At 46.5% G+C, this 16,927-nt stretch overlaps 2 protein-coding genes across 3 annotated transcripts in view; both read right to left on the reverse strand.

The window, feature by feature from the left end:
- Positions 1-7,349, reverse strand: part of VPS8 (VPS8 subunit of CORVET complex) — an 81,789-nt gene extending 74,440 nt beyond the window's left edge. For both annotated transcript variants that reach the window (XM_086618736.1, XM_086618737.1), the window contains exons 1-6: positions 7,239-7,349; positions 6,837-6,905; positions 4,912-5,042; positions 3,144-3,237; positions 2,715-2,747; positions 1,218-1,272 (exon numbers count right to left, since the gene is read on the reverse strand). In XM_086618736.1, the coding sequence (XP_086474862.1) occupies positions 1,218-1,272; positions 2,715-2,747; positions 3,144-3,237; positions 4,912-5,042; positions 6,837-6,905; positions 7,239-7,349 (493 nt within the window). The remainder of the gene's footprint in view (positions 1-1,217; positions 1,273-2,714; positions 2,748-3,143; positions 3,238-4,911; positions 5,043-6,836; positions 6,906-7,238) is intronic.
- A 970-nt stretch (positions 7,350-8,319) lies between these two features.
- NME9 (NME/NM23 family member 9) lies at positions 8,320-15,708 on the reverse strand. Its single transcript, XM_086618603.1, has 6 exons — positions 15,676-15,708; positions 12,640-12,697; positions 11,496-11,599; positions 10,699-10,770; positions 9,719-9,835; positions 8,320-8,415 (listed from the first exon to the last, which is right to left on the reverse strand). Exons 1-6 carry the CDS (start codon positions 15,706-15,708, stop codon positions 8,320-8,322), a joined length of 480 nt encoding a protein of 159 aa, XP_086474729.1.
- Positions 15,709-16,927: the final 1,219 nt, after the last annotated feature.

Consider the following 16,927-nt stretch of genomic DNA (forward strand, 5'->3'; position numbering starts at 1 on the left):
ACAAAGGTAAGAACGACTCTTCCTCTTTGCATGTTTATACAGAGTCCAAGAGCCCCTTCTGGAGTGTAAAATGCTAAAAATAATCTCTCTCTCATGACACTTGCAGAGAACAGCTTCTTGTTTAAAACTCACTGACTTCATAGCGTCTGCATACAGAGAGAGCAACAGGAAAATCAGAGTAAAAACACGGTCCGTAGTAGTGACATTGGAGATCTCCACACACTAGACAAATTTTAGAAAACCCACAAAGATCTACTACTAAAAACTCAGTAAGATCATGTGCTGACTGTGGCAGCTAAAAAGTTATTTATATTCAGATTAAGCACATCCTGTAATTGTTTCAATACCGGACTCAGCAAATGGCATCAAATAGTTTAATGTCTAAATACCCGGGAAGGCAAGTCTTACACTGCCACAGGCTTTCCCGCCCTCTGTCGTACCCTGTCCCCCAGAACCTTTGGTCTCTGGAGTAATTTCAGTCAACTTTGAAAGAAAAGTAAAGAAGATAATGAAATTTCCAAACTTGTTAGAATTTTGGTGCTGCAGAGACAAAAGGCTCAAACCCTCAATGCATACGGGAGCAATTACGAGCTGTTCTCTCCCAGCTGGTAAGCTGGAGAAACAGAGGCACAAGCTCAGAAGCTTTTTTAAGAAAGTTTGGTGATAAGAGGAAGGAAAGAATAACAGGACGAAGGGACACAGAGGTGACTGGTGCAGGGAATGGTCAGGAAGGAGAAACCTATGATGCCAGGCTGCAGGTAGCCATGGGTCCGAAGGTCCACTTCCCAAGGAACACATTTTAATTTCCCTAATGCTGGCAGCTACTATGTCACAGGAGAGAAGATTAATACCGTATGAGCCAATGGTTGTTTACTGGTTCTGGTTTCTTCCACATGAAAACAGAGTAATTAATATTTAAACACAGAAAAGGCTCTTTAGACAATTGCCACAGCGTTACATTTCTCAACATCAATCTGCTGATCTCCAACAAAGCAGAAACATGTGAATAAGGACAACTAAAATATTACTTGTGCTTTATTTCTTTACTGAAAGAAAATTACATTTAGCACAAACAGAACATGTTAGAAGAAACCCACCCTACAGTTCTAATTCAAGCTGGGGTTTTTGCTTGTGTTAACTTGGATTTCTTTTGTTGTTTTTTTTTTTTTTTAAGATGATTAAACTGCAAAAAACTCAAAACTTTATTTTTAACTTACCAAATATCAGTGCTAACCCATGGGAAGTCCCCACTGCTATCAGATTTGATGCTGCCTGAAACAGTCATGCAGAAAGATTGCAAGTAGAAGAAACATCAGTCACAAATTCACCACTTAAACCCCCACTACGCTCATGAAAAGTTTGCCAAAAGGGGAAGATTTAGGTGACTACAGAAGTAACCATTTTCTAATATGTAAGTGACAGGCAATTCCCCCGTGACAGCTAGAGAAGTACTACACCTGAACGACCATCACAGGGACTTTCTCAAGCTCAGAGGGCTGCACTTTTCCTCTGCTGTTTGAAATTCAAACCCACAGTGAAATTTTTTCTCTGTAAAGTCATCCTCATTCTTCTGGTGTGGTGGCTGAGCGTAAATACTCAGAGGGTTCTTCTCACTCAGCTGCTACATCCACACCTGAAGTCTTCTACAGCCCTGGGCAGCGCTGGTCTCCTGAAGAGACAGCCCAGAGCAAGCCCAGAGACTCCAGTTTCCCTCCACGGGGAGCTAAACAGAGCTCCCACGATTCTATCGCACTGCCAAACCTGCACCCTGTTAAATATATCTTAATAGAAATCTCATAATGCTGTAGATATATTAATCTCGTTCAACTTCTTATTTCTTAGCAAGAGTAAAAAAAGATTAAAAAAATTAAGCGCTTTAATGTCTGGGGTATGTAAGGATAAGTTTTTATCCCACGTGCACACCAGTCACAGTGTGCTTCCAGTTTTGCTGTGCAATCTTTTGCCTTAGATGTGACTACGTTTGTTTTCCTTTTTCTTTTTTAAATAAAAAGTATACTTTCCTAGGGATTGCTGCAGCTACAGTCAAAGCCACCAAGCACATCTTCAGTTTATTCATAAAACATTAAAACTCATTTCACAAGGGCAGAACAAACACTTGCTGTATTTCACCTCCTTCAAACACTTCTCCTCTAACCACAGGCAGCTTCCCTTCTGACATATTTTAATTAGCATGCTTGACTTCAAGATGTTTAAAGCAAATTGCGAAGCAGGAGTATCTTTCAGACAGGCTTTTAGCAAAATCTTATACTTTAAGGTTATATTTCAGTTATGTCGGAGCCATAGAGATTTGGAACCCATCACTTCACGAGCACTTCCAAGTTCCTTTTCAAAACTGTTAGGAGTCAAAGCAATAACTGGCAAAGATGAAACAGTCAGGGAAATTCCGTGTGTTTAACAGATGACCACTTAGGCTACGAGGAAAGGTTAGGTGTTCAGCCAGCACGCCCTGGTAATGACATGAAAAAGGAAAGCATGGGGCTTGGTCAGCAGGGGGTAGCTGGGCAGTTAAGAAAGGTTGAACTCTACCCCCAGGAACTAGATCTTTCATGCTGCTTCTCCCACCCCTCATATTTGAAAATTCTTAGTAAGGATAAGAAGAAAGATGCATTTATCAGCTATCCTAAAATCACTGCTTTAACAAATTTGCATGAAAACAAACTATACAGTACTTGGAAGTTGTTACAAGTACTTACAATCGCAGTGGGCAAGCCAGCATCCACTTTGTCCTGGAAAAACAGGGCGAGTCATGAGTAAGAGAGACACAACTCCCAGCTCTGTGCACATCTCTACTAATTAGAACTACAACATGCAGAAAAATAAACACAAGTTACAATTTAACAGACCCACCAGGGCAGACAGTGCTGAGGGAACCCACGAGGGATCAGAAAGTGCACAGAAACGGAGAGGAAGCAGAATATCCTGTAATTCCATACGAAAGTTACTGTGTTCTTCTCAAAACAGTCTAACCTTAACAACAGATTTCAGTAGTTTATGTACCACACATGTCATTGTTATCCAGAATTAACAGTAGGGAGGGGAAGGAGATCACACACAGCCTCCTCCACACCAGAAGAGGTTCAAATTTTACTTAATGGATGCAACCAGGAGAAAAAGACACTTACTGCTGCAGATACTATTTGGGCAGAGATTCCTTTCAGAAGCGAGAGCCGTATAACCGATCCATGGAGTGAGAGAGAATCTGGGAGTTTTTTCTTCCTAAGGAAATAAACCACATGCCTTAGAGCAGAAGAAAAATTTGGAACTTCACCCAACCCACAGCTAAACCAGCAGGTAAATTCTGCGTGCACCTGTACCTCATGCAGTTTCTGTTCTTATTCTCGGTGCCTACGTGCACAGAATGAAATGACCATGAGATTATTAGCAAAGTCTGCTATGCACCACTGTGCCTGCATAAAATTTGTTTTTAACTCGCCTCCCGGGATAAAAAAAAATAAAAATAGTTCTTCAAACAAATTGTCAATTTCAAGCACATATCTGCAAACCTTAGAATTCATTACTAAAGCCTGAAAGCAACACTTTGGCTCTTTAATTAATCTTCCAGTGAGTCAGGAAGTTTCAGCCTTTAAAGGTGAATATCTAAGGAAAATACACGATTGGGAAAGGCTCATTAGCAGAATACAGATCCCTAGGAAAACCAGGGGTCTGCTTAAAGAATAACATTCAATTAAAACACAGCTGATCTGATAGGAAAAGGTAAGTGTTTCTGTTTATGAAGAAAATGTCTTTAAAAAGTAACTAGTGTATGGGGCACAGCTATTTCTAAAGAGTATTAGTATACTGTAGCACATCCAGCAGATGGAAAATCCCAGGAAAGTTGCAATTTTGCTGCCAAGCACACACCACCAGAAAGCCAAATATCCATAACCAGTGCAGAAACGTTTGGTTTCTATTTCTCCAGAGGTGCACAATTAAGTAGCTCACACGTAGCCTGAAGAAACACATTAACAGCTTATATCATGGCTAAAGACCCATAAACATGGCAACTAGCTTCACCCAAAGATGATAACACTTCCAGGTTTTTCTGCCCACACTGTACTGGAAAACGTTTAAGCCACTCCAGGTAATGTTTCTCTCAATACAAACCATCTCATTTAAAAAAAAGAAGGGACAGTGAGTCAGCACACCACCCTTTGTCACCATAAACCATCACACTTAACAGTGTTTATATCCTATGCATTTGCTCATGCAACAATCACATCATCTTATGGTGCATATGGCAGCCATGGGAGTGGCTCAGGATGTAGGATCAGGCCACTATTTGAGTAATTAATGAGAAAGTCAGCAGTATTATAGCCTATTACCACATTCCAGGCTGCTTTTAGATGTCAAGATTAGCGTTCCATTTGCAGGAGCAACATCAGTTCACTTGCCTTTTAAAAACAACCACCAGCTGCTTGCAGGCTCTGGAAGTCATCAGACACACCTTTGAAAGATTTTCTTTACAGTCATCACAGTTCAGTGTTTTAAAATTCAGAGAAATTTAAATACTGTGTTTCCCCAAAAATGTATTTATTGCTCAAACAGCCTAGCCCTCAGTGTAAAAACAAATCCCATCTTTGCCTATACGATCCTGCAAGAATTACACTGCAGCTTCACTGAGGTCGCTGCAGCATCCTCCCAGGACTTCAGCACTAGGATATAACAGCAGGAGACAAAAATCCACACGTGCACATCAAGAATTCCCACCCAGGTAACAGATGAGCTGCATGCCCCCAGCAAAGCTCAGGGAGAAAGCGCCTTAGGAAGTTTCATTCGTTCTGAGCTTTGGATTGTCCTTCTACCCACTCAAAAAAGAGTTTGTTTTTAATGGATATAAGCAGTGCTCTTTCAAAACCCACTTAGCCTTCCAGGACAAGAGTCCTGCAGTACCTCTTCAGGTGTGTCCGATCCCCACTGTCAGAGCTTGCTACGGAAGACGTGTCGTAGGAGTGTGTATCCGTGTTATCAATGTTCAAGAGGAAGGGATCCTCCAAAATGAAAGACTCTTCTTCGTCATCGGTCTGAAGGAAGAGAATCAGCACGGCTTACTAAATTCAGTATGTCCAATAGTCAACAACCTAACAGAAACATTAGCAAAACAGCATCAATTAAGCAGAAAAAAAAACCCACAAAACAAGGAGAGAACAAGATAGTCTCATATGTAAAAACCAGACCTGTGTACCGTTTTATTGAACGGATTCCAGAATTCACAATAATCACAGAATTAGGCTAGAAAGAAAATTATTCCACTGATCTTTATTCACCACATATGATTTACCCCATCAAACCTTTAACAGACCTTTAATTAAGCTGTTCTCAAGACTCCAATTGCCAAGAGAAGACCTAGAATTATCATCATCTACTCCAGCACTTCTCCAAGTGGTGGCTAAGAGCCTAGCAGTCCCTCCGACTGCTACAAGGGTTGATTTTGCTCTTCTCCTCTGTGCTCTTCTGCTGGTGATCTCTCTCTCCCCTCAGGCTTAGGGTGGCATTGTTTTTATAGTAATTTTTAAACAGCCATTCTCCCTGATGCTTTCTAAATTAAGTACAGCTCATGTTCTTCTCAAAGCACAGAGCCAAAGAGAGCAAACACCATATCTCACCTAAGGCCAAATGTGCAGAGAATACAGCAGGTGCTCCTCATTTGTTGTACAGCTGGCAGTCCTGTGCCCATTAAATGCCTTTTTTTCAGCACAGCTGTATGCCTTTTTGGCTCAGTCAGGTCAATTATCCACTAAAATCCTTTTGGATGGCCCGTCATTGCCATCCCATACACACGGAGATAAATGGATTGGACTAAAACTTCATGTTTGTCTGGACTGAAGTATGTTTTCTTCAGATTACCTCTCAAGTTTAAGACTACCAGGATAACACTCCTCTGACATGGATGCGACCACATCTCCTGCCAGTTTGGCACCATCCAAATTCAGAAATTTCCCTCCACCCTCATCACCCAAGGCATCAGCAGAAACAGGACATACCCCCACACACTACCCCTCCACATCCCTCTTTCTACTTGGGCAGCAAATCACCAACGACTATTCCTCTCGTTTGGAGATACACTGTTTGGGGCACCTTACACCTGTATCTAATTGTTTTTTAAAAGAACAGTCACCTCTCTCAGGCTTCTTTTCCCTTTATACTGGCTTCCTAGGAAGTCCAACCACCTATTTCCTCAGTTTGCTAAAAATCCTGTTTTCGTGGAGTTTGTCTTGACTTCCATGCCCTTCTTTTCCTTTCTAAGAGTCACGTGCTTACGTAGATATTGTAAAAAACAACAAAAAAAAGCACTGAATTGGGTATAAGTGAGACTGCTGGGTACTACATGCACCATCAGATGTTGAGACAGTTCACCAGTTCTGCCAGAGGACTAAACACGTGGAATAGATAATAAAAATAGAGTTGTGAAGGTTCTTGTTGTCATCTCCTCTTAAGAACTGCCCAGAGCTCTTTATTTTTAGCTAAAAAAAACGACCCTGACCTTTAATGGACTGTATAACCTTCAGGTGACTGTCCGAATCCACAGATGAACATGCTTAAACTTAGAATCATAGAATCGTTAGGGCTGGAAGGGACCTTCAAAGGTCAACTTGACGCAAACCCTTTGTTTCAGCTGTGAATATTTGGACCGAAAAAACAAAATGCCGTATTACACACTGCACAGCAGCTTCTCAACTGAATTGCCAGCTGTCAGTATCACAAAATTATGAAGTTACACAATTTTATTTCCCAGGAAAAAAACAATAGGAGAAGAGCCAAAGGAGTATGTGAGGTCCCTGCACTGGAGCTGGCTGCATACCCCATGGAGCACTCACCTCGTTTAAGATGCTCTCCAGTGTCGGAGGGGTATCAACTTGAGGAATGTCGAATTCTTTGTCGTCAATCTGTACAGCAGAAACCACGGACTGAGTTTAGGTTACCTACTCCACCTGCCAAACTTTTTTCTTACTCAAGGGAAAAACGAAAGCAGCTACGCACACGCTCCTTCCAACCTCCCTCTGCCCAGGGAGGCACCGCACGTACCCGAATCTCTCCTACTCAGAACGCATTCGCTGAAATTTGGCATTGCAAGACAAAACGAAGGGGTATTTCGTATGGAAAACACGCGTTGGCGGACCGACCGCGCGGAGCGGAGCGGCCCGGCCGTGCCCGCCTCCCCGCCGGGAGGGAAGGGAGCCGGCACCGGGACCGCGCCCGCGCAGCGCTGCGCGACTCACCAGCTCGCTGCGGGAGTCCAGCTCGCGGTCGAGCTCCGCCACGCTCAGCCGGTGCGCGGGCGGCTCCGGGCACGGCTCGGCCTCCGCTCCCGGCTCCGGCGCCGCCTCCATCGCCGGGCTGCGGCCGCCGCACCAGGCCGGCAGCGCCGGGACTCGAACCCGCGGTCAGCGACGCCCCCCCCGCCCCGCCCCGCGCAGGCGCAGCCCAGCACCGCCACCCGCCCCCGCGCCGGCCTTAAAGGGGCCGCGGCGCCGCGCCGGACACAGGGACAGAGCCGGGGGTGCTGCCGCACGAAATCCTTTTATTTAAGGGAAAATGCTGAGCCTGCTCCGCGGCCACGGCTGGGAAAGCGGGTCCGGGACCGACGGGTGTGTTAGCCTCCGAGGGAAGGAAATAAAAAATTAGTAACGGGTAAAGAAATGAGAGACATGCATCGCACCTTTCCGGGGCCAGGGGGCTTTAGCTAAAGCCAAGTGAGTTCTGCCACAATTCCCAGGATTTGGTGGGCACAGCACCAGTCTGCAGCAGGGTCCCAGCAAAGCCAAGAAGAAGTGTCACCGTAGGTTAGAACTTGGGTGAGAGGCAAAAGCCTTTGGGAATACGTGGCTGATTTTAGACAAAGCAAGAGCTGGTGTAACAAGATTTGGTCCCCGAGCGTTTGTGTTTTCTTTTAAAAACCGCCGGGAAGAGCTGAGCAGCGTTTGCAGCTGGTTCAGTATTCCAGTTATTCAAGGGAGAAGAAAGCCCTATGGGATTGCCGAGGCCCTGGCTGAGCCAGGGGGCACGGGCAGGGGTCAGGGCTGACAGCCATGAAATAAAACACACACATTGGAGGGAAACAACTACTCACAGCTGGACAGTGTCAGGCACCAGAGCTACCCTGGTCCCTTATCTGTGTCTATGTACGCTGTTTCAGGTGACGTTATCCTCTGTACTGGTCTGTCAGAGACTGGGGGAAGAGCCCAGGTTGTGCCCATTTGGAGAAATGGCCCTTCTGGTGTTGGAGTAGCAGCAGCAGCTGAATCGTCATTTTGGGTCCCAGCTTTAGCAAAGGCACGTTCTAAGGGCACAAAGAGCATCCTACAGCTGTGCCTCCTTACCTATTTGGCCTTCCCTTTGTTCTTCCTGAAGAGCAGCCACGTTTCCCTCCTCTTTAGAGAAGGCTCTGTCTTGTACCTAGCAGCAAGAGCACATGGATGAGCAGGGAACATCCTGAGTGTCCCATTACCCTCCAGATGAGCACCTGCCAGGCCAGTCCTCATTCTCCACCTGAGCAGAAATCAGTCTTCCTGCTGTCCTCAGGGCCAGGCTGAGCTCAGCAGTGAGAGCAGAGGATCTACCTGTCCAGGGTCACCTTCTGAGCTCTGAATCAGTCAACTAGCAAAAGCTGGGGAAAAAGCGTTCACAGAAACAGGCCAGCCAACATCACCAGGTGGAGGGAGCTTGCAGTTACCTACACACCATTTGTGCTTTGAAGGTGCCTTAAAACTAGCAGATTACAGACAGGAAAGGAATTTTTATTCCTTAGAAATGCCACCAGTTCAGGGGTCCCCCTCCAGAGCCTGCACATGAGAAGCCTGTCCCTTGGGCAGTGGCACAGCAGACCAGTGCTGGGGAGGGGGAGGCCGGGGGCTCTCTCTGGTTTCAGCTCCGAGGACTGTTCCACATTGGCTGCTCCAAGGAGACACCCTGTACCAGCAGTGCTTGGGCAAGGAATGTGGAACCAAAACAGGGTCATGACACTTAAGGCAATAAAGGTCTCCTGGCTGACGGAAGATTTAGTAGCAGTCTAAAGAAGTCATTGGTGACATGGAGAAGGTGACTGGGGAGCAGGAGTCACTTCGGTATACGAGACCGAGGGAGGAATTCATTGATACTCTCGCATAGCGAGTTCAGAACAAAGGGAGGGCAGCACTTTTTCAGTGACACGGTTCCCAACAGCACCCTGCCTTTTGTGAGAAAGACAAGCAGAGCTCCAGAAGAGGCTCCAGGCAGAAATCTGCAGAATCAGTCACACCAAGAAACAAAAATGACTCATTGCAATGAACCATCCCCCACCACAGCTTAAGAAATGCAATCACAGGGACCTGCTAGAGATCCTGGAATTAGACGCTGATTCAGAAGGTAGCTTTAAGGAATAAAATAAATCCTTAGGGTAGCTGAACAGGTCAAGAGAAGTCACAGTAGAGTTCCTCTTTCATCCTGCAGAACTGGATGATACGCACTACTTTTCCTCTCATCAAGTGGACAGGTTTTGAAAAACACAATCACCCTTTCTAGCCTTCTCCATCCAGGCAGGCTCTCCAGGCTGGCGGACACTCAAGCAGCACGCTAACCAGATCTCAGAGTCAGTCCAGAGAAAAAGACAGGATTTTCATGAGGAAGTAACTTTGCTTTGGAGCTATGCTGCCACTGGGGAGCTGAACCTTTCCTCTGACATGCACATCTACAGGTGTTTAAGGATTTAGTGATTGATTACCCCCACACGCTCTCCTCCACATTCTAAAACCTTCCTTTCCACTGTCAGCTGTTCCAGGATGGTCTTCTGCAGCAGTGGTGCATTCACTCCTCTTACAACAGCCACTAATTCTCCTCCCTGAAAGGTATGAAAAGCAAATCAGTCAGTAAGTGCTTGAGTAGTGCCCTCTGGGCTCTGGAAATCACAGCAGCAGCACATCACGTATGATACCATGTACCAGGCGCTCCTTCCCAACAGAGCTGCTCTGCTCCAGAACAAGAGGAAAACTTTGGAACAAACTTCTTTGTCGTTCCTGGTCAGTCTTAAGAAGAACCAAAGCAGCTTGTGAGAGCCGTGAGGTCCTGCAGTAGCAGGAGGCTGAACCTGAAGACCCCACAGTGGAACACACGTGTCCACGTGCTAACGTGGCACGAACGCTGCTCACGTGGACTCTGCCAACCACGAAACCCTGCAGACACATACACGTTTCAGTAAGTCACAGGGGTTTTCATGACTAAGATAAGGGAAAAGGGCCATGAAACATAGCCATCCACCACAGGATGGCCTCTTCTCAGGTAGGAAAAAAAACAAACCAAAAAACCCCAAAAAACACCACACAAAAAACACAAACCCAAAAAACCAGCTCGATAATCTCTAGCTAGAGAGTTCCCTTAACTTTGTGCAATGTCTGCCTTTCACCCACCTGTGCAATTTAAACTGTTATACTTCATTCATACCTTAATCCCTCATTTTGTTTTTTCTTTTTTAATAAAACAAAATTGCATTATTCTGTTTCTTGGTGGTAAAGCAGAAGGTATTTAAATATAAACTCTGGTTGTGTGTTCTTATCAATGCAGCACTTGATCACCAGTAGGTACCGAGCAAATAAAATTGTCCTGTCACACATGAAAGAAAAAGAGTAACCCTCAAAAAGGACAGTTGTTCCCACCACCAAGTCACGTCTATCGCTACGCAACTACCGTAGAAATATTGTCACTCACTGCATAAAAGAGAAAGACAGGCTCGCATTTTCCTCTGTATTTTTCCAGAGCATCAATGGAATCAACTTCAGCCTAAAAGGAATGTAAAATAAATGAGGTGTTTCCAGAAAAGCATTTCTGCTTTCAGGGAATACATATGCGACTGCCTGGACTCAGACACCCTCGGCTGGCTGCCACTCATGCCCCAGGTACAGCAAAACACCTCTGGGTCCCAGTTTTACGGGACAAAACGACACCCGTCAGAGCCAGGACCACGACCCACTCGCATCTCCGAGATCGGTGCTCCACAGCCTCTATGAGAATTTGCCCCAGTGTCTAACCGCTCCTACGTGGAACACTTTTTCCTTTTACATGCTTGGATTCTTCCCTGCTACAACTTGATCCCGTTGTCTGTTGTTCTTTTGCTGTGTACCACTGAGAAACGTCAGTCTCTGCCTTTGCTATTAATCCCCTACTAGACATCTGTCCCTTGGTCTTCTCCAGGGTGAACAAACTCAGCTCCTTCAGACTCTCCCTGGACATCAGAGGGACACGTGTGTTAATGATTCTGTCTAGTGTTACTCGCTTAAGCAGAAATCTGAGAAGTACAGAACAGTCAAATCCTGAAAATTCTTAATGATACGAGTTCTTGTTGATGTGACCAAGTGTCTGTATTTGGCAGGCTCGCTCACACAAGCTGGAACTCCTGGACTGCTATCGTTTCGGCTGGATACCAGAAAGATAAATGACTTCAGCCTTCAGATACCTGCTAATTTCAGGACACTGGGTATTTTAAGAAGTGCCAAATTAGATCTTACCACAGCAAAATGCAGGCGATCACTGCCAACTTCATTCCTTATTTTCCAGAAAAGATCCACTACTGTTTTGCATGGACCACACCAGGCTTGAAATGCATCAACAACTGTGAGCAGGAAAATTAGTAAGAACAAAGTGAAAATGCACCATTTTAGACACAGATCAATAGGTTGGTTTGTGCGCCCTTCCACTTTGCAGCATGATCATTTGGAAGGGGACTGCAAAGGGGTGCCAGTGCAATAAGAATCTTGAAAACCTCTGAGGATTGAGGTCTCCTCTGGTGACCTCTGCAGCACCACCTCCTAGGGAAGGAGATGTGCCCCATGCCCAACCAGAACTTCCCAAGCTACAACTTGTGGCTGTTGCTCCCATAGTTCTGCCTGGAGCATGGCAGGACTCCTGTTGAGCGCTAGAAGGTCTATGGATTCAGTTCTGAAGTAGAAACTATCATATTCTTCCAAGGTTTCAAGTGCTAGATCAGAGGATGAAATCACATTATAAAATAAGAAGCTAATAACAACGTTATGGAGGAGCCTATGGAAGAAACATTGACATGGCTGTGACCTTGGAGGTACCAGATTTTCTAGGAAAAACTGCTGCGCAGAGGTAGAGCACGAGGCTTACCTAACAGCCCTCTAACCTCCACCCTTGGGAACCAGGGCTGTTCCTCACACCGGGGACAGCCTTGCTCCAAGTGGGTGGCGCCTGGAAACTCCAGAAGTTCCTGCACCAGCATTGCTTTGATTGAGAGATAACTGTCCCACATAACAGAAGAAGACTACAACCTCCAGCTAGTCTCACCTCTGCTAGCATATTTCTTTCTTCCATTCAGGGGAAGAGGAATGGAGGGACTGATTGAACATCCATACCAGTAGTAATTGATTCCTAACAGTACTGGTGTCCTTTTAACAGAGAACAGGAGCAATCTAGTATGTCTGAGGGTGGTGAGGCACTGGAACAGGTTGCCCAGAGAACTGGTAGATGCCCCATCCCTGGAAGTGTTCAAGGCCAGGTTGGATGGGGCTTTGGGCAACCTGGTGTAGTGGAGGGTGTCCCTGCCCATGGCAGGGGGGTTGGAACTAGATGATCTTTGAGGTTCCTTACAACCCAAACTGTTCTATGATTCTATGTTGACCGAACCCTTACCAATGAGTCCTTTGAGACACAGCATTTCTTCCCAAAGCTCCTGGCTATTGATGTTAATCTGTGTGAAAATTTAAAAACACAGTAAAAGCAACAGTAAGTCATCAGGTACTACCTGGTTGCTGCAAACATACTGACAAGTCACTCGTGCTTGTGCTCGAGATGGACACATCTGCCTGAAGAGATAGTACCTGAGCTCTTTTGACTGCGACCCTCTCACCTCTGACCACGGCCACGCTATGCCAGAGCATGGGTAGAAGACCTCTGAGAAAAAACAGCTGAAGTCAGATATCCTCACTCCCAAATTCTCATTCCTTCCTCTCTTTCCACACACTCTTGCTACTACCTGACGCCAGCTCTGGGAGACCCATCAGCAAGCCAGCTAACTGCAGAAAATGATGACCAGAGCCCTAATGGACCCTACCAGGATGTGCCGTGTATGGTGCAAGAGGGAAGATCTGTGAAATACCTGTACAATCTCAGTTTTTTCCTGGCACTCTCCTGCTTTTATGGCAACACAACTCCTTGTGGGGCCAGGCAGCAAGATCCTAGAGCAGGGAAGGGCTCCAGATGTTTCTCCTGTGCCTTGGCTTACCATACAGCCCTGCAGGTGTGTGGGTACCAGGAAGAGCAGCAGGCAGCGGGGATGAGGGACCCCGAGCTCGCTACCACAGCACTCCTGCTATAGAAGAAACACAGAGAGCTACTTTGCTTTCACTTAAATGGATACGTAATGATGTTTTAACCCAGGCAAGCAGCTAAACCAGTTGAGAGCCACTGACAGATAACTGAATGGACTGGTTCTCTGCTGGCTGCCTGGATCACAGAGCACAAGCAGCATGGACTTGATGGAGACCCACACACACACACAGTGACACCCACTAGGTCCCAGCTCAGCAGGGACCTCCCATCAGAGCCAGGGTGAGGTGGTGGGCTGGGCTGACCTGCAGCATTCAGAGCGCTGCTTCAACACACTCGTCTCCAGCACACATCCTCCTTTCCTCACACCTATTTCAGACCCGGTCTTCATCACATTTTATAAGCCAGATGATTCTCCACCAGCAGTTTCTCACCTTGCCTGCACACAAGCTACACTCTTTTCTTCAGATGTTTCAGTCTTGATAAAATAAACTAGCACACACACAGCTTTCATGATGTCTGGGCACGAGAGGGTGGTCTGAGCCCAGCATGTCCTTGCCTGAATTGCCAGCTGCTATCTAAAGACTTCCAAGACCTAGCAAACAACAGAGAGCACAGAGAGATCTAGGTTGGAAGGGATCTGTGGAGCCCTTAAATCTAATCCCCTGCTCAAAACTCAGTGTTTGATCAGGTTGCTCAGATACTCACCCAGTCAAGGATACCCTAGACAATTCCATACATTGTGCCATGTAGCTATATTATCCCACACTTCCAATACTGTTACTAGAAAGGAAAACATCTTTAGCATCTTTCCTATCTTACAGAACTTGCCTCTCAGTATGTACTTAGAAAAACAAAGTTAAAAAAAAAAAAGAAAAAGGCTTCTTGAGAAACATTAAGACCTGTTTCTATTCATCCTGAACAACAAAGATTCCTAGTAACTTTCTCGGTTGGTGTCATTAATCCTAACTACATTTAGTCTACACTGGAAGACAGTAAGTTGCAGTAAGGCCAGCTATTATTTTACAATAATTAACACCAGCGTGCATTAAAGGACTGCAAAAATGGCAAAGTCAAGAATTCCAAGATTGGAAACTCCAGTGCAAATTAAATGACCTCTCATAGGTTTTCAGAGATGCCACTGGAGGTCACACAGTACAGCTTCTCCAGGACCCCGTCTCACTCACAGAATGAGGAGTTGTTCAAACACCTCCATCCGTTCTCCTGTTTAGCACATGACCCCAAGCCTAATTTTTTTAGAAAACATCTGCGGAATTAAGTAATTTAATTATTCCAGTTATCACTAGTGCTAGGACCACCCTCGGAGTGTTTCACACAATGAGTTAAAATGATTTATAACACTAATTGTGATAATGAGTTCAGATGTGGGTTCAACTGATGGACTTGGAAAATAATGCTGGCACCTTTTAAAGTGGTTTGCTAATTTGGATGCCCTGAGGCTGCTAGGATTTGGCTTTTCTCTGATATAACCCAAACTTTTCTAGGTTCAGCTTTCATCTGCAGGTTTGAACAATCACATTTTTGCAGATCTAGACCCAGCTTCCCCTCAGTTGCCAAAGGTGCAAAGTCTGCTTGATGTCATTTTCCCCATCACACAGGAACACAGTTGGACACGCAGCAGCAGAAACCATTTTTACTTTAATAAAGTGATCCTCTGTCTCTTATAAACGCTCACATTTTCACTCCATGCTTTCAAATTTTAACAATAAACAAATGAGGTTATAGAGCCCTTCGGTATTTCTCTCGTGAAGACTGAGCTTGCTTCAAAATTTGATGGAGACCTTCATAACCCACTTTGGGTTTTTCAGTGTTTTTGCATACTACACCACTCTCAGAAACCCTCTTTCCCCTATGCAGGTAGTCATAAAGCATCATTAGGTCACTTGCGCAGTGTAAGTAGGGAAAAATTCCTCTACACATCATTGTGAAATAGATTTTTTCAGCCTTTTAATTTTTCTTGCACCTTCTAACTTTTCCACCTGTACCAAAACGTTCGGTGACAATAGCCATTCAGCAGAAACACCCTCCCTTCTCCAGTTCCCTACCCCTAAACGTCCTCTGAACAACTGTCCCATGAAACACAGATGCATTTCGATCTGTGAAAGCAGCCAAACCCACGCCAGCTCGTAACAGCTCTGAAATACAGCCTGCAGCCCCGTCACAACCTCCCTCTGCACCCCAGAGCGCTCACTTTGGGGGTCAGATTTGACTTGCCGTGTTTTCCCACGCTTCCCACCTGCCCTCAGGAACGCTTCTCCACCACAAGCACCTCACAGCAGGGCTCTGCCAGCAGAATCTGAGATACCTCAAGACTCAACTTCATCCTTCACACTTAACTTTGAGTTTAGAAGATGTTTTAAAAGCCTGACTCCTACTGACCTGCAGCACTACCTCCTTCTTCCTCGCAGCCATTCTTCTGCAGGAACAAGGGTCCTTTGAGCAGCAGTCCCAAGCACAAACCACTGCAGACGTCCTCAAATTATGTGAATCCGACTGCTGGCCAACCTGCATCACAGAGAAACCTTTACCCATCTTCGCTCCTCCACCCAGGACATGCTGCCAACGGCAGCATCGCTGCCCTGTTGGAAGGAGCAGGATTAACTCAGCAGCGCCCGAAGACCGGACACGGCTCTGCTTACACCCTTTTCATAGAGGCGACGTGCTGCTGGCAGGACCTGAATATCGCTGCTTGCTTTTAGAGACAGAGCAGCCCAGCCCCACTCGCCCTGTGAGGGTGGCAGAAGGGAACTGGCCCCAGCCAGGGCCCGGCAGTACCTGCACAATGGCTGGCAGCACCCCGACGCAGCTATGGCAGCCCTGGCAACACCGGGGAGGAGCAGCAGCCCAGCCCGCCCCCCTCCCTTCTCAGTGTCTGCTGCAGCCAGGAAGTTCAGCTCCATCTCCTCTGTTAGTCCCCTTTGAGCAGCAGCAGGAGCTGGAGCCCCTCTGCCTCCTCTCTGCCTGCCAAACCTGCCCCCCAAGCCCCCCTGCACACCGAGCCCCAGCCCACCGCACGATCCCTGGGTCCAGTTTTCCCCTGTCCCTCCCAAAGCAGGGGCCCAATACAAGGCACTGGATCCAGACACGACCTCCCCAGCACCAAGCAAAGGGGCTAAGCTGCTGGCCCTGCTCCAAACCCAGCTCTATTTTTGAAGGTCAGTTGCTTGTGTTTGGGTTGGTTTTTTTTTATTTTGTGGCGAGCACACAGCACCTGTGCCCAGTACCCCCCCAGGGTGATGACCATTTGGGAAGGGCTGCTGCTCACCCTGTCCATCCCCCTGCCTGGGGTCACTGGGCTCCAGGTGCAGACCTTGGTGGTGCTGCTTCTTGGCACGCAGCATATGAGGTCTAGTGGCCTGGTCCTCCAGCTGGTTGAGGTCCCTTCCTGGCTGAGGATTCAGCTTTTGGCACGTCAACTCCTCCAGTACCTCTGGTGACCGGATAGGACACTGTCCAGTGTCTCCAGGGAACACGGCAGGGCTGAGCCCCCGCAGGGGCTCCCCTGCCTCCAGCACCAGCTCAGCAGAGCAAACTGCACGCCTGGATGCCTCCAGCAACTGTCTCTTTTCGTAGAAATAAGCCTCCAGTAAAGTCCTGATGATCTTAACCACCGCTGAAATTTTGCATGTTT

Source organism: Tauraco erythrolophus, chromosome 11, assembly GCF_009769465.1.
Source record: "Tauraco erythrolophus isolate bTauEry1 chromosome 11, bTauEry1.pri, whole genome shotgun sequence".
In the NCBI taxonomy this organism is placed as follows: domain Eukaryota; kingdom Metazoa; phylum Chordata; class Aves; order Musophagiformes; family Musophagidae; genus Tauraco; species Tauraco erythrolophus.